Genomic DNA, 22,702 nt, shown 5'->3' on the forward strand with positions numbered 1-22,702 from the left:
ATACACCTGAATCTGGGGAGGAGACAAGGCAGTGGGGAACCAGACCCTGCCCAGTTGGCACAGTGGGGCCCAGCACAGTGGAGCCAATAGCTGGGCAAACCCTGTCACCCTCTACTGACTTTCTCCAGGGGCAAAGGATGGAACAAGCTAATCAAGGAGTGAAGCTCTGACTTCCATCCAGGGCTGCAGCACCCCTTATACACACCCAGCCAAACCCAGATGCATGGCCTTTTGCCAGGCACTGGAGGGATACAGTGAGCTTCCCTCCCCAGGCTGGGCTCTCTGGCTTCCAGGCACACAGGGACACTTAAGGAAGCAGGAGGAAAAGAGAGGTATGGAAGAACTCTCAGTCCCCTGCAGGCTTTGGGTGACCATCACCTGCATTAAGTCCTCAGAGCCAGCACACCAGCTGTTGGTATTTTGCTGGGGACCCAACAGTCTCTGGACAGGAGCTGGCTGTAGGGTGACTCTTAAGCTAACCAGACAAATGCAAAAAGATGTCATGAACATCCAAGGCCCTACAGGCCTCGGCATGAAGCAGTCGCTGAAAGCTCCCAGCATAAACCTTTTTTGGTTTGCTTTTATTTCCTAATCTCAAACAACAGGACACAGAGCAGAACGATAGAGTAAAGCAGTAGCGCAATGAGAATTATTCCATGGCTCCAGCCTGTTCCCTAGACATACTGCTCCAGGAACTAGACACAAAGGAGCTACATTCCTGCCTTATCCAGGGCCGGTGCTGGCTCTGCCAGCAAGAACAATTGGACTGCCAGGAACTGCGCCTTTCCCGACCCGTTTGGTTTGGCTCTACAGACGCAGCGCACGCCGCGCTCCAAAGCAAACCCGGCCATGGCGGCTCCCGGGGCGGCTCTGCGGCCCGACCCCGCCCACCCGCCGGACGCGCCTCTCATTGGCCGAGCCGCCGCAGGGGGGCGGGCACAGCTCGGCAGTCTCCGCCAATGGGACGACGGGGGGCCGGAAGCGGAGGTGCCGCCGCCATGCCGGGCGCCGCGGAGCGCGGCTCGGAGCTCTCGGAGCAGATCGAGGCCTTCGCGGCGCGGCTGCGGCGCGGCGGGGAGCGGCCGCGCTCCGAGGACACGGCGCGTCAGACGCTGTCGCTGCTGCGGAAGATCGTCGGGAACGGACGATGGAGCCGGGCCGGTGAGGAGCAGGCGGCGGCGGGGGCAGCGCTTTCCCCGGGCGGGTGCGGCTCCCCCAGCGCCGGGAGCGAGGCGGCGGCGGGGCCCGGCGGCGGGGAGAGCCGCGGGAGGGCAGCTGCCCCCGGGTGGCGGCCGTCGGGTGCGGAGGGATCCGGAAAGCCGGGGCGGGCTCGATGCGGTGCCGCTGGCGCTGCGGCGCCCGGGAGCTGGGGCCTCGCTAGCAGCGACCAGCGGATTCCCGGTGCTCGTCCTGCCGCGGCGGAGCCCTTCCCAGCCTGCTGTGCTCACGGGCGGCATTAGCTGAGGGGCTGCCCTGCTCCAGCCTCGCTCTGCCCTCAGCGGCGTCAGTCCGAGCACGGACCTTCCCGCAGCAGGAGGTTTTCTCTTTCAAAGAAAAGACCAAATGCGCTGCTGATTCTGTGTTGTGTCCAAGCGTTTGGACTGGAAGACCCACTAGTGGAACCGGCTGCATTGTGAGGGGCTCTCTGCTCTCCCCTTCCTGTTGTTTCCTTGTCCTGTGGTCTTTGTGCTGGAGCAGCTGCTGGCCTGGGATGTTGAGGGGGGTGTGCTGGTTTGATGCTGACATGGGCTTGCTCTGGGCAGCGATAACCGAGGCCCTCCCCTCTTGTAGGGGAGCTCATGGATCTGATCCGGACAGAGGGCCAGAGGATGACGGCAGCCCAGCCGTCGGAAACAACAGTGGGCAACATGGTGCGACGGGTGTTGAAGGTCATTCGTGAGGAATATGGAAGGTAAAGTGCCCCTCTTGCTCCCTGTAACTCTCTGAAAGCCCAGAAGTGGCCTTTAAGTTGCTTCTATAAAACTCTTTTAGTTTCCATCACCCCCTTTTCCCAGCTCTCCTACAGAGGGATTCAGGGAGTTTAACGCCAAAGAAACCCCTGTTGTTTCCACTGTGGGTGATGATGTTTCCTCTTTAGAAACCACTTGGTGTATGTGTTGTGAGTGCATGAGAGCAGTCTGGGCCCTGGCCTTGGGTTGTTCTCTCTGTCTGTACCCAGGGGGGACCATCCCACTGGAGCAGTAGCCTCGAGCCTGCTCCTTGTCCACAGACAGCAGTGTTTGCACATGACTTAAGAAGGCACTGTCTGGCAGAGATTTGGCTGGTTTTCTGCCAAGACAGCTATGGAAGCACTTTGGTGTGGCATGGTGTGCCTCTTGTGGGTGGCTTTCCTTCCTGTCTCTTCACATCCAGGTGTGCCACACTGTGGGGACAGTGCTGTGGCCCTGTGCTCCTTCCTGAGGCTGAAGAGGCCACTTCTCTCCACAGGCTCCACGGGCGCAGTGAGGAAAGTGACCAGCAAGAATCCCTGCACAAACTCCTGACTTCTGGAGGACTGAGCGAAGATTTCAGAACCCCTTACCCCTCCCTTAGAGCTAATGTTATTGAAGCTATTAATGAGATGCTAATTGAGCTAGGTACGGATGGGTCTGAATTGCTCCTGAGTGAACATTCTTATGGGATGGGACTGATGCTTCCCCCTTCTCTAGGTGAAAATAAAACAATAAGGACCTGGGAGGCTTAAGCTGAAGGAACCAAGGGACTGAAGCCCTGCTGTGCTCAGGACTTAGTTTCAAGTCCTCTTTGGCTTTTGGGGAGATGGGTAGATTGTGGAAGAAGCAATATGGGGGGCTGTAGGCCTGCACTTTTGGTCTTCTGGGAAGTCGTGAGTCCTCTGAAGAAGAGTCTAAAATCCCTGTGCATATAAACCTGACCCTTGTCACAAAGAACTGTGGTACAGTTTTCTTTCTTCTATGATACTCGTGACAAATCAGGCATCCCACCCACCTTCTGAGGCCCAAGTTGTCCTGCTATTGAACTGCAAAACTGCTCAAAAGTTTTGTGGGCCTGGTGGTTATCTGGAATAATGCTGACACAATCCATTCCCCTCACAATGGATTTTTCAGTACAGCCATTTTTATATATGGGGAGGGTATAGCTAGGGAGCATGGGACATTCAAAGGCCAGCTTCTTGGTTCCACTCCACTGACAAAAAGAATGGGGTGAAAAGCTGCTCCTGCTCTACCAGTGCTAATAACATTGCTTTAGTGAAAAATGATCTTGTTGGAGGACAGACCTAGCAGCACAAGTGTTGCTTTTGCTGGCTGCTTTTCCACCCACGTCTTCCTTCTGGTTCCAGAGGGCACCACTGATAACATTGCAATGCAGGCACTGGAGCACATCCACTCCAATGAGGTGATCATGACCATTGGCTACTCACGCACTGTCGAGGCCTTCCTGAAGGAAGCCGCTCGCAAGAGGAAGTTCCAGGTCATCGTGGCAGAGTGCGCGCCCTTCTGCCAGGTAAGGCCTGGGCTGGCTGGACCCTATAGTCCTGCACGTTCTTACTGAAATCTTGTGTCTGGAATCAAGGTGAACATTTTGGTAATTCCTCTGCAGCTGAGAGGTTGGAGACAGCTCATTATCCCATCCCAGCATCCTTGAGTTGAAAGGCTGTGTTCAGGTTTCATCGCTTGGTATTTTTGCAGTTCAGACAAGAACCGAGTGCTGATACCTCTACAGCTGCACTGCAGGAGCTATGTCACAGGAACCAATTGGATTCTCCCTCTTTTCAGGGTCATGAAATGGCTGTCCGACTGTCTAAAGAGAATATTGAAACTACTGTCATGAGTGATGCAGCTATTTTTGCTGTCATGTCTCGAGTCAACAAGGTAAGGAGGGCTCCACTGGAGGAGGGAATTCATGGCAGGTTGGGTTCTAAGGCCTCTCAAATCAGCTGCAAGTCCCAGCAGTGATGAATGTGTTGCTTCACTGAAGACTCAAAATTGTAATAGTCCCTCTTCACTGCTGGGGTGGAGATTCAGTGTGGAACTCCAAGTCAGTGTGATGATTGACTGAATGGTGATTAGTTTTTCTGGCTTAGTGGCTACGGTTACAAGAGAGCCTCAAAGGTTTAACCTCAGTTTTCAAAGGAGATAGAACAAAAAGCAGCATTTCCAAAGGGAAGAAGCACCCCTTTGCCTGAAACAGAAGATGACTGATGAAGGGAATCATTAAGGTTTAGTCTTGTTAAACAGACCTGCTCTGTACTTTTATAGAGATGAAAACTTGGCACCCTGAAGTGGGGGAAAAAAAAAGGACTTGTAACATATTAAAATCCAGCCACATCAATTCTTTCCTATATTTTGAGCTGCTTTATATTATTCCCTCAACCATAATGCAAGGGAATTTTTGCAGCGAGTAGTCAAGTAACTTGTCCAAAGCTTACTTTGTAGATTTGTAGAACAGGAACCACAGCCCAGTTTCTGCCTGGTGTTCCCTGCAGTAGAACATACATTTGCCTTCTGAAGTTCTCTGTTCTGGCCTCTCTATGCTGGAGTCATGCTTTTGTTAGCAAGGAATGTCTCAGTGTAGAGCCAGTGCCAGATGAAACAGATTAGGCATTCAGCTGCCCTATAACTCCAGCTGCTGGCTGGCTGTACTGACACAGCCCTCCTCCAGCTCATCTGTCAGGGTCAGAGCCAGGAAGTGTTCCTTCCCCAGTTTGCTGTGGAACATGCTATCCAATTCTGATTTGCCCTTTTAAGGTCATCATTGGTACAAAGACAATCCTGGCCAATGGCGCCCTGATAGCTGTGAGTGGGACTCACACTCTGGCACTGGCAGCTAAGCACCACTCCACTCCTCTCATCGTGTGTGCCCCCATGTTCAAGCTTTCACCACAGGTAAGTACAGCAGCTCTTCAGGACTGCACCTGCAGGGGCTTTTACTTATGGGAGCTTAGGGTGGAGAGCACCATCTGTCCCAAGGCAAGGTCAGTAAATGAGCCATCTCCCCCATCTAGTGCTGTAACTTCCGACAGGAGATCCTCACCCAAATCTGGCCCAGCTCAGGATCTCCTTGAAGCACTGTTCTCTGCCACGTGTGCAAAGCAGTACATGGGGTATAAGGATGTAGACCACTGCCTAGACTGATGAGACTGGCATTGCCATACTCATTTTCCTCAGCCATGACAGATTTCAGTTTATACCACTAGTGCTGAAAGGCAGAGAATGTAGAACGAGATATTCAAAACTCTTTCTTACACTCAGTACTTTGTCAGATGAAGTTGCAGACTGAGGAAGTCACTCCTCCACTTGACTAGGTGTCGCCCTGATTTTTCAGCCTTCTGATTGTTTTTCATTTCTACTGGAGCTTTCTCAGCTTGTGACAGAAACAAAGACTGATGTTTTGTAAATGCGCATTCTTTCTGGGGGAGGGACAAATTAAAAGACTTCTGAGTTGACCACTAGGGTCAGAGGGGTGTTCCTCTTGTCCCCCAATCCTTGACCAAATCCCCAAAACTATATAAGTTGAGATCCCCCAAATAAACTTCCCTTTTTCTTTTCATCTCACAACATAACAGGTGGGTATGGTTCTTCCATGTCGTCTTGCGACAACTAGGCTTTGATAAGGGCAGCCATGTCATAGAAGGCTCTAAAAGCTTTGAAGAAAAACCTTTCACCTATAAATGTTAGAGAGCTTCTAGGCAAAAGCACTACGTAATTATTGTAAACAGACAAGGCAAGTCATCTTCCTCTGCATTAGTTCCTTCCATCAGTGCCAGGATCTGTTTTCACAAGGATAATCAGATAGGGATTTTTTCCTGATCTTCCTGTACTCTTTCTCATTTAGTTCCCTAATGAAGAAGATTCATTCCACAAGTTTGTGTCACCACAGGAAGTGCTGCCATTCACAGAAGGTACTGGTTATTCTTTATACATCTGGTCAAGTTGGTTCAGACTATAATTTTATTTTTTTTTTGTAACTCATATAAAAAATCAAACATCAGACGAAGTTACAACCCAAGACAGAAAATCCTTTTTTACTGTCTTTGACAGAAAAGAGCGCTGTGAACCATCCAGTTTTATAACTGTATATATTACATAAAATAGAGAAAAAGGATTTCTTTTGAACACTGTCTTTGCAGTTTTGCTTCTGCTCTGAAACAGTGTTTTATTATAGGATGGTGATAATGATTCCAGATAGGTAGCAGTTTCCTGTGGGACAGGGCAGATGCCCAACACCAAGGGTAGCTTCGCTTCTTTCCTATAACTTCTTGAAACTGTTACATGATACAACCATGGAAACAACAATGTCTCTGTCATGGGCTTCCCACACAAGCACCATCTTTAGAAAGGCATCAGTGCCCAAGCCCATTTTCAGTTAGCGAAGTCTCTTTCAGAGCCCTATTTCTATGTGACAAAGACTTTTGAAATGAAGATAGCAGGTGTGGCACCGGAATTTAGTTTTGGCCTTTTGAGCATTTCTTTAAATAATATCTTTGGCAGTATCAGGATTTTTGTATTATATAGTGGTAGGGTTTTTTGGCAATTAGTCAAGTCTACGTCAGAGGGGATCTGGGGTTTCTACCAACAAAAATGACCAGAAACAGAGTTTTGCCATTCATTCAAGATTGCTGTATACCTGTAATTCAATGACACCAATGAAGATGTTGGAAGGTATTCAGGATGTTCAAGTACTGACTTCAGGGTGGCATGTGCATAGCCAGTTTGTTTAGGGACAAAGAAAGATGTGCAAAAGATTAAAGGTACTTTGAGTTGCTTTGACTAATATTGCTGCTGTTCACTTCACAGGGGAGATCCTGGCAAAAATCAACGTTCACTGCCCAGTGTTTGACTACGTCCCTCCGGAGCTCATTACTCTCTTCATTTCTAACATTGGGGGTAATGCACCTTCCTACATCTACCGCCTCATGAGTGAGCTCTACCATCCAGATGACTATGAGCTCTAATACTCTGAAGCACATCACTACTCAAGACTCTTTTTATCTTTCTCTTTAGAAAGATACAGCAGCTAATTAAAGTGTATGTTGAAAAGACAGGTTGCTGTGGGGAGCCAGTGGGAATTTGCTCAGCAATGTCTTTCCTACTCAAAAGCAAGAGAAGGCAGAGCTCTTGTGCAGGTTTTTATCACATGCTGTGTCAGAAACCATGTGGAGCTGCTAACCCACTTTGATTATTAAATAGCAAGGCATATGTAACTCTGGGGCAGCTAAGCTGTTACTTCAAAGTATGCTGCAATAAAAGCTGTTTACAGTGATCTCACTGTTAAGCACATTTTCCATATGCAATTGTTTTGGTTCTTTAACTAGCAGGAGTTTTACCAGTGTGGTGAGTTGCCTGCACTCTCTGCATGATGCAGTAGCAGGCTTTACAGTGAACGTGAATGTGATAGGAGTAGGAAACCATCAACAGTTGTCTTCAAAATGGATATTTAACTATTTAGTTATTTCTGTGGGGCTCGATGGGGATTTAGGAATCTCTCACTCAAGAACACAAACTGCAGGGAGCTGGAGAAAGCAGCTGGGTGTGTCATTCATTGCCAAGTTACCTGTTCTTTGATTCTAAGTTGGCCTATATATACTATGAAGCTGGTCGATTCTCATTCCAACCACTGCCATGAACCCAAGGAGTGAGTTTACTGGGAACTTTATTAAGAAATACCTTCCAATTTTCAAAGTACTATAAAATACACTAAATAAAATTCCCCTCTCTACTATGCAGAATTATGCTGTGCTTGCAGAAAAGAAGTACTTTGCTTTTTTAACTGCAAACTCCTCGCACCCAACAGTACAGCACTGACATAAGATCCAGACTTACAGCACTATTCCTTAATGTTGAAGATGCTTCTCCAGGCTCCAAGGGTGAGCTCTTCCTGCCATGTTCTCCTGGCTGGTCTCTGCTTCTTTGGTCAGTAGTCAGAGGTGAGCTGTGGTGACTGCACTGGCTCAGAACTTGGCTCCACACAGGGCATTGTAGTCTAACAACAGGGCTCATGGATCATACCAGTGCTTCTAGTGATTGCAGTTTACAGTCTTAACTTTTTTAAAATAGGTTCTTTTTTTTTCCCAAATAGCTGCCATGCTCGTGCCATCTTCCTCAGTCTAATCAAATTAGGTTTAGGCTGGAGGGAGAAAAATTAGGAAGCACAAGTCATAACTGAGTAAATAATTTTCAGTGTTTCTATACTCTTTGCCCTAATACAGTCATTCCCAAGTTAGTATCTAAATCAAAGTCCCACCTGACTTTCAACAGAATCCAATTTAATAACAATAAGGCACAGTCATAGCAAAATTTCAAAATTAAATGTAACCTGATATAAATATAATTTAAATGTAACCTTGTCTAGTGGCAACTAGACCTACTCATGGCAACTAGACTATCTTTAAGGTCCCTTCCAACCCAAACTATTCTATGATTTTATCGTAAATGTTGCTATTCCTGTGCTTTATCCCCATTTTACAGCATCTTAAACTTTGGGAAAGTAAGCATTTGTTTAATTAGCATCTTTGCTACTAGCAGAATTTCAGAATTTCCATGTTTTCCAAATTTTACACTTAAAAAATGCAAACACTTTAAATGTATGCTTAACCTTAAGGACACTATTCAAGTCAGTGTGACTATTCAAATAATATATGGTAAGATCCTAGGTAAAATGTTTACAGGACAGATGGCTTATGTCCTGAAGTTTCATTTTATTGCTAACAATATGTAAAATGCAATACAAGGCCAGTGGTGATGTTTTCAAACTGGGCAATCCTAGTTCTGACACACACACACGATGCACCTCTGATAATCCAGAACATGGATTACCAGAGGTGTGTCCCACACAGTACCTGTTTTTCCTGCTGTAGATGTTCTATGTCTGCAAGAGGCAGCATTGAAGGTCTTCCATGAGCACACTGGAAGGGTAGCTTACAAGATGACAAAGCTTCAATAAGCCTGCAGCTCTCCTCCAGAGTCAAATGCTCATTAAACTTAATAGCTCCTGAAAAAGAGAGACACATTCTTGCCCCTGCTGCCAAAGAAGACTCCACTTCCTTCCACAGCTGTGGTTTTCAGTGAAAACAAGGCATCTCCCAAATATGAGCTGAGAGGCTGTAAAGGCAACCCAAAGGCTGCAGTATGGCAGACTTAAAGATTAGCTCAGTTAAAGAGTCTGCTGTATAAGGCGATCAGCTTTCCACATCTTAAACTTTCACGTAGCCCAAGTCTGATGGAGGTAAGATTATTACATTTTGGTGTTTCAGGTAACGTCGCAATAGGCAAAGTGGCGGTTTTTGTGTGTATATGTTACAGCTGAAGTTAGAAACAATTCATAAATCAAGAAGTATTAAAGACAACAGTTAATAACAGTTTCATAGACTTAAGTGGCTCTCTGTGGCTGCCATGGACAGGTATCACTTCCAAGACCAAGTGCAGCCCTGCCACTAAGTCCTTTCTCACAAGTGAGCACTAAAAGGCATCCAGAGGAAATTCAAACAGAACATTAGGGAGTTGTTTCAGAGGTGTTTGCCAACTTTAGTCTTCACAGATGCACAAGACCATCTGCAATATGCTTTCAGCCGTGGGACTTTTTTAGACACAAAACCCCAAAACATATTGACTGCCAATTGTAAATTGAGACACTGTTGAGAAAACAGATACTTCTGGTTCATGTTTGCCCTTTCAGTGTGATCTTGTTGATACTGTATATGGCACAGGAATTGCAACAAGAGGCTGGAGCTACTGCAGTCTACACCAGTAAAGCCTGTTCATTGCCAGGTGCTGGAAAGCAACAGTTCCCCGAGAAGATAAAAATTTTTACAGCACTCCTTTCAAAGTACTTGAAATGTTGCAGGCACACTTAAACTATCACTTGGGATACTTAAAAGGAAATTAAAAATTTGGAAAGAGTGGCTAGGTGTTCTTTCCTGCATGCTTTCAAGCAGATTCCAGCACCTTCCCCCTTGGCTCATCATAGAGCTGTTATTTGAATGGTTTAAAGCTCACACAGACGAAGGCATCTCAGAACTGTCTATTTCACATGAAGGTTGGAAAGTACGTTAGGCCCATACAAGAATATATTGGGGGAGTATTGCTTATCTCTCAGTGCTGTCCATGAGCATTATCTCCTCTTCCCTAAGAAGTAGTCTCTTTAACCCTGCAATAGCTGCAAACACACCCAAACACTGCCTCAGGGAGAATGTGCAGAGAGAAAGGTTTGGGGGAAAATAAAAATAAAGAGAGAAAGAATGAAAGAAAAGTAGTTTCCCTACCATGACAGGCCTGGGAAGCTAACACCTTCAGAAACGTCAGAGGCAGTGTCCCTCGTGCTCCTCCTCTTGTGGTCTGCACTAGCTAAAAGCAGTAAGGGAACATCATGTTACTTTCCATTTAATATGAGGAAAAAAGAACTGTAACACAAAGGAAACTAAAAATGAGGAAAAGTTATGGGATTATCTAGTCCATTCTCTCATTTGAAGCTCAGTGTGCTTGCTCCCTTTGATTCACACAGTAAACTTTGGATTGTTACAGTCAACTCTAGAAGTAGACAGCAACTCACCTCAACTTGTTCTTGAATAAGCTCCTAGAAAAAAAAAAAAGGCAATGTCATCAGTTGCTATTTTTCCCTTCTATCCTCTACCCCACTTTGTTCACATCTGTGTATAATGTACTGTGTGACTGCCAGAATCAGAAAAAGTGATACTGTTGGTAGTACACTGACCAGAGTGTGAAAGATCTAGGTGGAAGTCCTGACCTCCCACTGCAAGTAATCACTTCAGGAGTTTCTCCCTCAAACTGCAGAACATCTGAAATAGTGGTTTTTAGAAAGCCCCACTGCCCATGTAGAGATTTCATGAAAACAAACTTAATATTGCTGATATATAAATATTATTTATTAGGACTTATTTATTTTACTGTTCCTCCATTTCATCATTTTTCTGTTCCTTCAAGCATTTATCGTCCATTCAAGCATCCATGTGCAGCAAACTGTTGAAATATCTTTGCTATATAAATTTTTCTTAGCTTCTCCATTAGCCCAAGTCTGAAACAGTCTTCTATCATTTCAGTTACAGTTCAGTGATTTCAGTTTTGGGACTATTTAGCTACTAAAAGGGATGGCACTCACATTTGCCAGGGGACTTCATTTTCTCCTTCACAACAGAGATCCTGTAATACCCAGGGCCATAAATACAGAACAAGACCTACAATCATAACTTTACCCATATCCACAGCTGACCTCCACAATACTTTTAGTTATAGGTTGTCTTTTGCGTCGTAATTCATTGGCTTCTCTTTCTATAAAACACATTGGCACTTTCCTCACAAGAATCAAGCAGTTGTTTTTCTCAGGAAATGATAATTCAAGACCCAAGTCCTCCAAATTTTTGTAGCAGCATCTGAAGAAAAAAAAAATAGAAATAAGACATCAACCACTGTATCTATGACTCCACAGCACATGTAAATATTTCTGTAGTCCACATATATGGTTTCCTTCTATCGCTTCCTGTAACAGTCTCCCATCTCAAAATCCATGCCTCGTGAGATTCCAAGTAATTTTATCCTTTCAGCTTACATTCAGACATGTTTTTTCACTTCAATCAGTTGTGCACTTTTCATGTTCCACAACCACAAGATCTAAGAGTTCCTGTATTATGTGAAAAGAGGCTTTATTTCTAAATCTATAAATCTGCCTTTTCTGAAGATGCACGAGATGTCTGGTTCAACATACAAACATTCCAAATATTGAAATTACACAGCATTAAGACTACTTTAAGTCTATTCTAAAAGAACTGTGATTTCAATTGACATGCACTAGCAAATACTTAAAATGGAAAAACATATTGTAAGAAATTTGTGATGGTTTAATGAACTTAATATCCTGTTACGCACAGAGAACACAGGAAAGAACAACCTCTAGTTAATGATGACATATGTCAGCCTGTGGATGGAAAAATACACACAAAAATTAAACTTCACAGACAGATGAGAGCCTATCTTCAAAATGAAAACAATTGTAACAATATACACTTTATTAATTCAGGGAACATTCACTTAAAACAAAGGTGGTAAAGGTTAGTTCTAGACAAGAAATCCTTTGAACAAAAATAGAAAGACGCAAATCTAAACTTACTTAAATCAATCATGAGAATAGTACAATTACTGGCCTCCATATGAACATGGCTTGTGAAATTCTACTCAAAAAAAAAGAAGACACATATATAGCCTTCAGCAAGCACACAAAGACAAAACTGGCTGGATATTGGGAAAAAGTTTTTCATGGAAAGAATAATGAAGTACTGGAATAGTCTGCCTAGGGAGGTGGTGGAGTCATCATCCCCGGATGTGTTTATACAAAAGACTGGATGTGGCACTCAGTGCCATAGTCTAGTTGAGGTGTTAGGGCATGGGTTGAACTCGATGATCTTGGAGATCTCTTCCAACCTAATTGTTCTGTGATTCTGTGAAAAAAGCCCATTGTGAATGAAATGACAAAATCCAAGCAGCTATTGAAGTCAATTGGTCTTTTCTGTTTTGTTGTTTTGGGGGTTTTTTTATTATTATTAAGAGAAAAAATAAAGAAGGATGTTCAAGAGAGTCAACAGAACAATGCATTGCTACAATGCTTAGTAGACAAATAACGGAACCAAAGCTGCAGGTGAACAATTAAATTGCAAGCATAGCTGAAGTGAAAGGTCTTTTAGACAAGTTAATTTATTTTATTACACCAAACTTTACCACAGAATACAGTCAGAATCTGACAGTAACAATAACAACAGAATTTAGATTTTCACATACTTTTATTTCATAACTTTTTAGTAATGATAGTCTCACAGAGCAATTGCAAAGGGACGAACTGCTAATACAGACTGAAAAATTATTAAGTCACATAACAGAACCACTGGCAAGCCAGCACCAGTAAGCTTCTTGCTGAAAATCACAACTAGCATCCCTCTGTGCTGAATATTCAATCAGTGTCCTTGGAAGAAACACATGCCTTTTTGATTTACGTCCTTACTAATTTTTGTAGAATGTTTGTGATTTACCTGATGGATAAAAGTAGCTCTCAGAATTTATTAACTCTTTCAAAAAGCTTTTAATGCCACCACTAAAAAGATGATAAAAAAGGAAATGAAAAAGGTTGTCATGGATAGAGAAGCAACATCTATTATGATTTAGAGACTACGGAAGCAAGGTATGCTAGCAACAGATCGTCAGCGTTCAACACGAGTCCTGATCTGTATCCTCATGATTTGTTACTAATGATGTGGAAAAGAAGAGGCACGGTCAAACAAGCAAATTTGTAGAAAGCACAAAATTATTTAGGTCAGCTGAGGCCAGAGACTAAGTTGAATGAACTCAATCAGAATTTAAAACAAGTAGAAAAATGAAGAATGAAATCAGTAGGATGAATGAAAAATGGGCAGAAAATTTGAATTTACTGCTCCTAAAGACAAATAAATACAAACATTCATAGGTAATTTAATCTATTTTTACTTTTGGCTGGCTTCTACATAAACAACACAAATTCAAAAAATAACCCCCACTAATCTGTTTCTTTGTCATGACCATCCACAGACAAGCCGCTCATGCAAGCAGACAAAATATCAGGTGTGGATATAATGAACAGAAAATACGGGCACAGCTGCAAAGCTACTGTTTGAATCAATGGGATTCTCTCACTTGGTATATTGTATTCAATTTCAGTCATCCATTCTCTAAAGTAGATCTATTAGAAATGAAAGACATTCACAGATGAGTGCAAAAATAAATCAAAGTTGAACAAGAGGCATTACAAATACTGTGATGTTAGAAACAATATCATTGAGAGGTGGGAACAACAAAGGCATCCAAACATTACTGAACTATGAACAACACTAAGCAAGTGTATCCCTGTAATAAGCAACAATCATAATAAAGACTGAATCAGCAGCTGTTGAGCTTGCCATAGAAATCACACAAAAAACCCAAAAAAGAACAGTAATGAGGTAGTACTGACACAACTTCATTTGAAAATTCAGAATAACGCACTGAAAAAACCTCACAAATGCATTTGGCAGGTGACACAGGGATTTGAGGGAAAAGAAAGTTTGATGAGTGTCCAGTAGGTCTGCAAATGTCCAACAATAAATCTGTATCTATACTTTTGAAGTACTAAAGTTAAATATCCTAATTGTAACTAGGTCACCATTCTGAAACATTTAGGAAACAGTGTTCATTAGTTACTCTTGGCAATCACCTGGGGAAAAGGAATGTGTTTTTGAAGGATTCACAATACAGACTTTCCATACCCCATCCTCCTCTTCTCAAAAAGTGCCTGGAAAGTCAGTACCTAGGTCAACACTCTGGGCACTGCACTCCTTTGTGCACTCCCAAGTCCTGAGCCCCGGAAAGGAGGAACTGTTGGAAGCTGCTTTGGCAGTCTTCTGGCCCACACATGAAGGTCTACTTTCCCAGGGAAATCAGAGCACATTGCAAAGGCACAGAAATGGCACACCCCAGGATTTGTCCTGAGATGTTGTAACAACGTGTCTAAGAAGCATATCTATTTCCCTCCGTACATGCAGTGCCAACTGGGCTCTGCTCAGGAAAGAATCAACAACTTTTCTCCTGAATTTCATGGCAACCTGGCAATACATAGAGATCTTCCTGGTTAACAGAACCATCCCCAAAAACTGAGAGCTATTTGTCACTACTAACCGTAGAAATCTTCTTTGCTCTTCTGTAACTTCAATCTCTAAAGGAGGAGAGATGGAGGATGACAGTATTTTCTTCTTGCCACATGCTGCAGCTTCCTTCTCATAGGAATCTGTGAATGAAACATTTAGAAGTATCCTTCTTAAAATATTTACGGAGACATTACCCTTAATGACCCGCTGGTTTGGCATGTAATCCCCTGCTTGGATTAAAAAGTGACCACAGAATGCCTTGTCTTGAAACTTGTGGAGGACTGGGAATGTCACAAACCAGACTTCCAGTCTCTGGGGAAAGGTTGGTTAATGCCACTTTGTTTTTTCCCACCAGTTCCAAAAAAGAGTCACCCTAAATAGCAAAAAAAACCCTGCTGATATATTTGGTTCAACTCAGACAGAACAATTTTTCCACAGAAAAGTCAGATATAAACGGAGTTAAAATACTCTTCATGAAGCACTTCTCCCTTCAGTCTTTACCTTTTTTCAGTACCTGACCAGAAGGAGCAGAATTCCTGGAACACTCTGCAGGAACTGCACAGTGTTTGTTGATGTAAGAGAAGGTCAACGATTTTTAAGCACTTGATGGATGGCTATTGTGCTTTTTAACATTGAAACCAACGGCTAATGAGCTTACACAGAAGACTATTATCCCTTTGCAAACAGTCAGACTGTGGAAATTTTAGGCTTTAAGCACAGCATTCAGCTAAAAATGAACCAAATTAACTAGGCTCTTTACTCGGCATCCCATGTCTTATTCTTCACAGTTTAACCACATAAACTTATTGATGTTGTTCTATTTCCTCTTCATTGTTTTTCCTATCAGTCTTCCTGCTCTTTCATTATGTCAGGACTATTTTAGTTCAATGGTTCTGTGGGTAGGGAGTATATCTTTTATTTTTGGAAGGGCTGTAAGAATTTTTAGCTGCCAATATTATGAATGCTACAGATACTGAATGTCTGCACTCTTCCAGGGATCAGGATAAAGATGACAAATGGGCACCCTATTGTTCTGTACACCCCAGAGAGCTCATTTGTACTTTTATGTCCATGGATTATCTTTGTTTCTTAGACCTCACCTGCAATCAGCTGCTCCAAGCGGATCCGTTCATGAGCTGCATGTTGGTCCACTAAAATCAAGAGGTTTCCATCTAAAAAAGTACCACAACAGATGAGAAATAGGCAACTTTGTATCAGACAACTGCACAGCTCAGGAAGAATAACCACTTCCCAGAGGCCACATTTAGAAGATATGTATCAGCTTGTTTCACAGAAACAAAGTGAGGAGGAGGCTGTGTTGGCAGAACACAAAGTTACTAGAGAACAGAAATTCAGTGGTCCAAAGTGGTGGTTAACTTAGGTAATTAAATTGAGTCAGAAACTCTTGTCTATTGACATCTTCATCTAACTTCAGAATGAGAGCTGAGGTCACCCCTAAACTGTTCCGTTTGACAGTCTCTAAAATGTTACAAAAACTACTGATTTTGAATGCCTTTTTTGTACAGCTTCAGAGAGCTTCAACAATGAGTATGTCCAGACACTGTGAACAGAACCTGAAGGATATTAGTAATTTGAGTACAATCTATTTTTATAACATTAATCTGAAGGCAGTAGGAACACTCAACAATGTCCAAAATAAAGATAAAGAAGATCCAAGAAATCTCATGCAAAGACTAAGATTTTCCTCTACTAACAGTATTATCCCAAGGCAAGAAGAGATTACAAATAGGACAGTGCTCCCTCTGCAGTCCACTTGACAGCCACCTCAATTTCATGCTATTAACCAGTCTTACCTGCTTTTTTTTCCATTCCATCCCTAGTGTTAATTAAACAAGCAATAAATTTATTGTCCACTTGCTGAAGAACCTGTAAGATAAAAACTCATAAAACTCATTGCAGAGCAGTAAAATTATTTTTAAAATGAAGGCAAACAAAAGAAACAACAATCAAAATGGATCAAGACCAACAAATAGCTAGTAGGACAACTAGACGAGTGGAAATCACATCTTTCCTAACCCAAAAGGCCTAGCAAAACTAGACTGAGAAACTATATAGTTATTCTTTATAAATACAGTGGGGAACTAAATATGGAAAAGGCAGGAATTATTTAAGCTAAAAGATAATACTTTTAGAAGGTCAGCTGACCATTAAATGGTCATGAAACAGTTTAGTCTGGATCTAAGAGAAAGTTTCAAAATCTTAAAAAAAAATCTGGATAAACCTTTTCAAAGACAGTAGTAAGAGCATGAGCACTAACTGTTCTACGGTGAATGAAATGGTCACATAGAAACCTCCTTGAATTGGGAAAGAAAGCTGTACACAGTGACTCTGAGTAATTGATTTGTTTATATCACCACAAGCAAATATAAACAACCTTTTTTAACCTGCTAATCATCCACAGAAGAAAGGAAGCAATTTTTCCGTTCATTTTTTGATGTAGAATTTGCCCTGGTGACTTGATTCTACTTTCCCCTCAAGCATCAGAAATCAACCAGAGCAACAGGCAATACTGAGATGAGGTGCACAATGCTTTCAGTATCTTATTGTTAGATTTCAAATATACAGACATGGTGTTATGGAGGAATTTCTCCCAATGTCACGTAGACAGTTCACCCTGAATTCTCTGTTTCACAACATGTGCATTGTTCACCTGGTAAGTAAAAAATAATGGATGACTATTTCTTTGCAGGGATGCAAGACTAATGGTTCTTTTTATTCCTTTCCTGTTGCATGACACAACATTTTCTGCTTTTAATCTTTTCTGGAGAGATTCTCAAAATTGCCATTGGGTACTGAAGACAGTAATTAGCTTTTTCAGAGATAGGAAGTAGTAATTTCCTCTAGTTTTGCCTTTTCTAAAACATAGAAAGGAAAACATGACACAGGTAATCACGGAAACATCCAGTAAGTTTTAAAGAACAGTTCCTATTATGAGAAAACAGACAAACAGTACCTTCCATTCTCCATCTTTCTTCTCTTGTCTTTGAGAAACATAACCTGTCCACTACAGTAACTTTATTTACTCCTGTGATTTATGCACTCACAACATAAGTAAGGGAATCATTTGGATCCTTGTCCACCCTGGAGATGAATGTCCACCATGCCTCACACGTCAGAACCTGCAATCTCAGTCAGCAACCTGACTGCATAAGAGTAGGGCCTGCTGGACCTGCAAGCCTTTTGTCACTGGGATGCAAGAGAGGGAGAGAATCCACTCTGGCATTTCTACCCAAGCAAACCATCAAATATGTAAATTGAAGACATATATTTACATCAGCCTTTAAGCTAACACTCAAAACGTTTGATTAAAAAAAACATGGAAATAGTAAAATTTGATGTTATTATGCCATTTTTAAAAATCACCTTTAAGGACAGATATAAATCTTAGGGTGAAATTTCAAGTTTTTCCATTAAATCTTGGATCTGATTTTGAAATCACTCTGCTAAGGAATGAAATTTCTAAAGTAAACAAAAAAGGAAGATATAGGACATAGATTTAAGAGAAATATGAACTAAGAAAATGCCTACAACAAATATAAAAACTGTACTTTGAACTACCATTTAGTTAATACTGTTTCTAAGCAGCAGCAAAAGGGCTGTCTCTTGATTTTGATTTAATCACACTAGTCAAGTAATTTTAGAGTCACTTGCAGATAGCTCATTAACCATGAGATGATACTAAGACATGGCATGGCACACATGACGAAAAATTCTGTTAGTGCTTGTGAAAATTAAGAACATGAACTGTTTTCCTGGATATTTCTTTCCTACCAGGTAGAAACATCAGCAAAACCCATTTGCTGAGTGGGAATTTGGGGGTGAAAGGTAGTAATAGATGATATTGTACCTGCATTGAATGAACCATGTCTTTGGTGAAACGATAAGGATACAAGATATTGTGAATTTTCACAGCCAGACTGTCAGCCTGACCGCTGGTCACATCAACTGCAATCTGTAAAAACAGGATTCCACATCAAGGAAAGGCCCAACGATAGGGCAAATAAACCCCAAACACACAGAGCAAATACTCCAAATGAACCAGCTTTAATAAAAATTGGAAATAACTATGCATTTCACAAACCAAGCTTTCTACACAAGAATAACACCAACTAAAAAAAATCACCTGGCAATTCCTCTGCTTCTATCTCATGCATCCTTCCCCACCAGTTAATTTCAGTGTCCAGCAGATTCCAAGTACCTATCCAAAGCTTAAGTTAATTATCAGCCTCTGTGAGCTCTCAGGGGACGGCATTACAAAGGATGTATCACCCACAGTGAGTCAGAGCACACGTCACTGCAAGGACTGAACAGAACTGCTCCCTTCCAGAAACTCACCAGCAGGTGGTTTGCAGCTCCATGCCTATTGTTTGCAGGTGGAAATGGTTACATACATATGTTTACACACACACAACATGAGGATTAAAGATAATGCTACCTCATGACAGCAAAGGAAGTTTTTCTAAAAGCTCCAACATTGTTTCCCTCTCACATGCTGTAATCCTGCCAGGCTTTAAAAACAGCTATGGTAAAACACACTTTTAAGACCTGTTCAAACCTGGGTTATTTTATCCCTGCCCACAAAGCAGACAGACTGTATATTACAATTTTGCCATTCGATAACTTTTAATTTTGAGATGTCTATCTCTGTAGAGGGAAAGACAGTTTACAATGTTTTGGTTTTGCAATTCTGTAAAATGAAAGATTAGCCTGATACCTGCTTCTCATTGAATAAATCCATAACAATGACTTGCATCTAAACAGTCTATAAAAACCAAAACTGCCAGGTCCATAGTGTAATATATCTCTGCATAACTTATATGCAACAACCAGTATATTTGCAATTTTGGACCCAATGTCAGAAAATAACAAAAATCTAAAATTACTCCTATTTCAGCCTGAGATGCAAGGTAACACTTACCTCTGGGCAGGGAACAAAAACAGGATTATTCCATTCCAAAAGCAATGATTGGAGAGAGTTCCCTTCAGCATCTAGGAAAGAACACAAAGATGATACAGGGGCTACCACCATCTGTCAACAGAACGTTCACTGGGTACCTCAACCTCACACAAGTATTATTTCATTTTTTTCCTTCATAAAAAGGGGAGAGTGTACAAATAAATAATGGAACATGGCACTAGGCTTCTGTACTGTCTGCTTGAACTAGGAAGGGCAATGTGCATCCTTCTGACTCCTAAAAATGCTGCAGCACAATTCAATAGGCCTGGAAAAGGGGTGGAAGGACGATAGGGAAAAAAAGACCTGTTTAGCTACCGACTCCCTCTGGACAAAGTTACATACCAAAAAGATTATTTCACTCTTTCCACTAAAAAAAAAAAAAAAAAAAAAAAAAAAAAAAAAAAAAAGTGTGATGATTGAAGCTATTTTTCACATTCCAAGGCTGGAATGAGTACAAAGAAGGGAGTGGGTAATCATTCTTTAAACTCATGACATAATTCAACAAAGAACTGGGTATTTCATCCTGTAAATAAGTATCCTTTAACCTGCCTTCAACCCAATTTTTTTTTTTTCCAGTTCTAGATCTGAGATGACTCACACAGTCCCATTGTTAACAGACCTTGAGTAATTCTGGGTTCCTGTTGGGACATCTGGGAGAATTCTTTGATTTGTTTTTACCACAGAACACTGTGTCCTGGAAAGCTGACCCTACCTCTCAGATTCTGGCTTGCCTGAGTCTTCTCTCTTTGAGGTCTAGGAAGGAAGGGAAGCACAATCTCACTTCTAAAGGGATGGCATCTGAACTGAAACCCTAAACAAAAAAATAAATTTACTGCTGCATAATCAGCATTCTTAAAAGCTATGCCATTATTATGTTCTTATAAAGGAGCATGTGCTTAGCCCTGTAAAACTTAGAGTATCCCACAGATTTGGTAACCTGAGACTGAGAAATAACAACACATATGTAAAAAGCTGAGAATTATCAGACATACATGCCTTGGGAAAGGTAAAAATATTACCATGATTTCTGCAGGACTGTATTTAAAAGTTGGCTTCTGCTTCAAACTTGTAATATTTTTTCCAGAATTAGTGTAATCAGAAGTGTTTCCCCCAAATTAAAAGAAGACATACAGTAATCTATCTGAGATCAAAACACCATTGAATTCCCTGTTAAGGGGCAGCAAAACTGTCAGTTTATGGCCATTCCTACCAATACTTCATACAGTTACCAGGAATTTGTAATACTGAAAACTCCAAGTCCGTGAGCCCACATGAGATAACAGAGTTAGTCCAACAATATGTTCCCACCCACCCAGAAATGATTTAACATTACAAACTTGTATTGCTATCAAGAGTATTAATAAAAAGTGGCTCAGATTTCCAGCACATTGGTAAACATTTCACCCTTCCTTTGGTACAATTCAGTCTTTTATTCTTTGTGAAATAATAATAAATTAATAAAGTTCCTTTCTACCAAGAAATTAAGGGTGTGCATTCAGGAAAAGAGGCACAGTGATAAAGCCAAAGAAAACCAGCTGTGTGCTGATAAGCTCAGTGTGAAAAGGCTGTATAAAATCTTAGGCCAGTCCACAGACTCCTGACTGTTGGCTCCATTCCACTGAGGACTAGTGACCCTGGTGACTAAGAATACTTCTGAGAATCCAAACTGGCAGCCCAACACTGGAGACTAACTCAGCATCCCACTTTCACAAAACCCAGAGGAAAGGACAAAGTGGCCTGGTGTAGTTCCTGCTAAACTATGGCAAATTGAAAAATGCTGCCTAATTCAGACTTTGACAGAACTTTTATAGCTATTGCCATGAAAAGAGAGTACCTCTCAAGTTCACAGAATCATCTGTCATCTGTATCAGCTTAAGTCCAGTATTTTATACATGTAATAGACAAAGAGTCATCTCCCTGTTTCTTCTTGAAGGGAAAATCCTTGTTCAATATATACATTGTTCATAAAGTTAGGATTTACTTGCTTCAAGGCTGGTGAGGCTTCAGACTTGGCAGAGATATTATCAATAAGATTCTTCTGACAAGTAACATCAGAAAAGGTGCTGAGGATAATAATGTATACACTTCATGCAGGCAAACCCCATTCAATTACCATATTTGAGCATTCATTTTCACTTGCCACAGTTAGATCATGAAGATATACCAGTGTAATGACACAGCATAATGTAAGGAACAAAAACTGCAAATATAGCTGGCATAACAACCAAGACCAGGTTGAGCCAGGATAGTTTCCTACTACAAATGCATTGTTCAAAAAGGCATCCAATGGTGAAATGAAGTTTGATAAATTTTCCAGTAGCATTCAGTTTAATCAGTATGAAGATGCCTGGGTCTGGCCTACAAAGTCTAACATCTCTGTTAAGAATGTGGCTTGTGGCTGGAAAAGATGACAGCCAGCCACTGCTGTCATGAAAAAGAGGATATGAATTATTCTTACCTACTTCCACCTATTGCTAAGCAGTGTAACTTCCCCATAATTGTGTACTATTCTTAGGGGCTATGAAATTCTAAGTCAGCACCATGGGGTCACTGACACTAGTCTAAAAAGCAAAATGCAAGCATACAAGTGAAGAAATCATTCTGCTCCTGGATCTTAAGAGCAGCCCAAAACAGCAATCAGCATTAAGAGACATGAATGCTGTGTTAGGACAGTTATATTTATTCCTATGGCTGAAAGAAACAAACACCCTTTGTTTCAAAAACATATGAAACAACGTGTTTGTTGAACTTTGAAAACCTAAGACCTAAAGGATCTAGCCACAGGTCGAACACCCTGTGAAGGTCTGGGAGGTACAACTCAGCCTAAGAAAAGAACAAAATCAGACATCTCCCCAAAGAACTGTCAGAGTTTTGAAAGACTGGCACCACTGAAACAACGGGAAGTAACATCAATGCTAAGGCTAAGAACCAAGAAGTGCCATGGGAGGTAAGAAGATGCAATACAATATATGTCTTCAAAGCCTACAGACTGTACATCATCTGAAAGTATAAAGGTACATGAGGTTATTATCTCTATAAACAGGAATGCACTTTCCAACATCTTGGATAGAAGGTCAAGTTCTACATCT

At 41.8% G+C, this 22,702-nt stretch overlaps 2 protein-coding genes across 2 annotated transcripts; one reads left to right on the top strand and one right to left on the bottom strand.

The window, feature by feature from the left end:
• The first annotated feature begins 992 nt into the window (after positions 1–992).
• On the top strand, positions 993–7,268 carry EIF2B2 (eukaryotic translation initiation factor 2B subunit beta). The gene is made up of 8 exons (XM_066188513.1): positions 993–1,161; positions 1,792–1,912; positions 2,449–2,597; positions 3,320–3,483; positions 3,756–3,851; positions 4,728–4,865; positions 5,815–5,881; positions 6,777–7,268. Exons 1-8 carry the CDS (start codon positions 999–1,001, stop codon positions 6,932–6,934), a joined length of 1,056 nt encoding a protein of 351 aa, XP_066044610.1. The 5' UTR covers positions 993–998; the 3' UTR covers positions 6,935–7,268.
• Positions 7,269–7,344: 76 nt separating this feature from the next.
• On the bottom strand, positions 7,345–18,978 carry LOC136292595 (DNA mismatch repair protein Mlh3-like). Its single transcript, XM_066188514.1, has 10 exons — positions 18,780–18,978; positions 18,504–18,608; positions 16,450–16,522; positions 15,736–15,807; positions 14,667–14,775; positions 11,206–11,365; positions 10,528–10,551; positions 10,241–10,322; positions 8,819–8,970; positions 7,345–8,106 (listed from the first exon to the last, which is right to left on the bottom strand). Exons 2-10 carry the CDS (start codon positions 18,519–18,521, stop codon positions 8,011–8,013), a joined length of 786 nt encoding a protein of 261 aa, XP_066044611.1. The 5' UTR covers positions 18,522–18,608; positions 18,780–18,978; the 3' UTR covers positions 7,345–8,010.
• Between the last annotated feature and the right edge of the window lie 3,724 nt (positions 18,979–22,702).

This window comes from Chamaea fasciata, unplaced genomic scaffold, assembly GCF_029207755.1.
Source record: "Chamaea fasciata isolate MVZ Bird 193981 ecotype frontalis unplaced genomic scaffold, bChaFas1.0.hap1 SCAF_7, whole genome shotgun sequence".
NCBI classification, from domain to species: domain Eukaryota; kingdom Metazoa; phylum Chordata; class Aves; order Passeriformes; family Sylviidae; genus Chamaea; species Chamaea fasciata.

Coding starts and splice junctions, on each gene's coding strand:
- EIF2B2 (XM_066188513.1), top strand. CDS start 999: ATGCCGGGCGCCGCGGAGCGCGGCTCGGAGCTCTCGGAGCAGATCGAG. Junction 2,598..3,319: donor TGAGATGCTAATTGAGCTAG/GTACGGATGGGT, acceptor TTCTGGTTCCAG/AGGGCACCACTGATAACATT. Junction 5,882..6,776: donor AGTGCTGCCATTCACAGAAG/GTACTGGTTATT, acceptor TTCACTTCACAG/GGGAGATCCTGGCAAAAATC.
- LOC136292595 (XM_066188514.1), bottom strand. Junction 10,552..11,205: donor TAACTAAAAGTATTGTGGAG/GTCAGCTGTGGA, acceptor TTTTTTTTCTAG/GAGCTTATTCAAGAACAAGT. Junction 10,323..10,527: donor TTATTCAAGAACAAGTTGAG/GTGAGTTGCTGT, acceptor TACTGCTTTTAG/CTAGTGCAGACCACAAGAGG.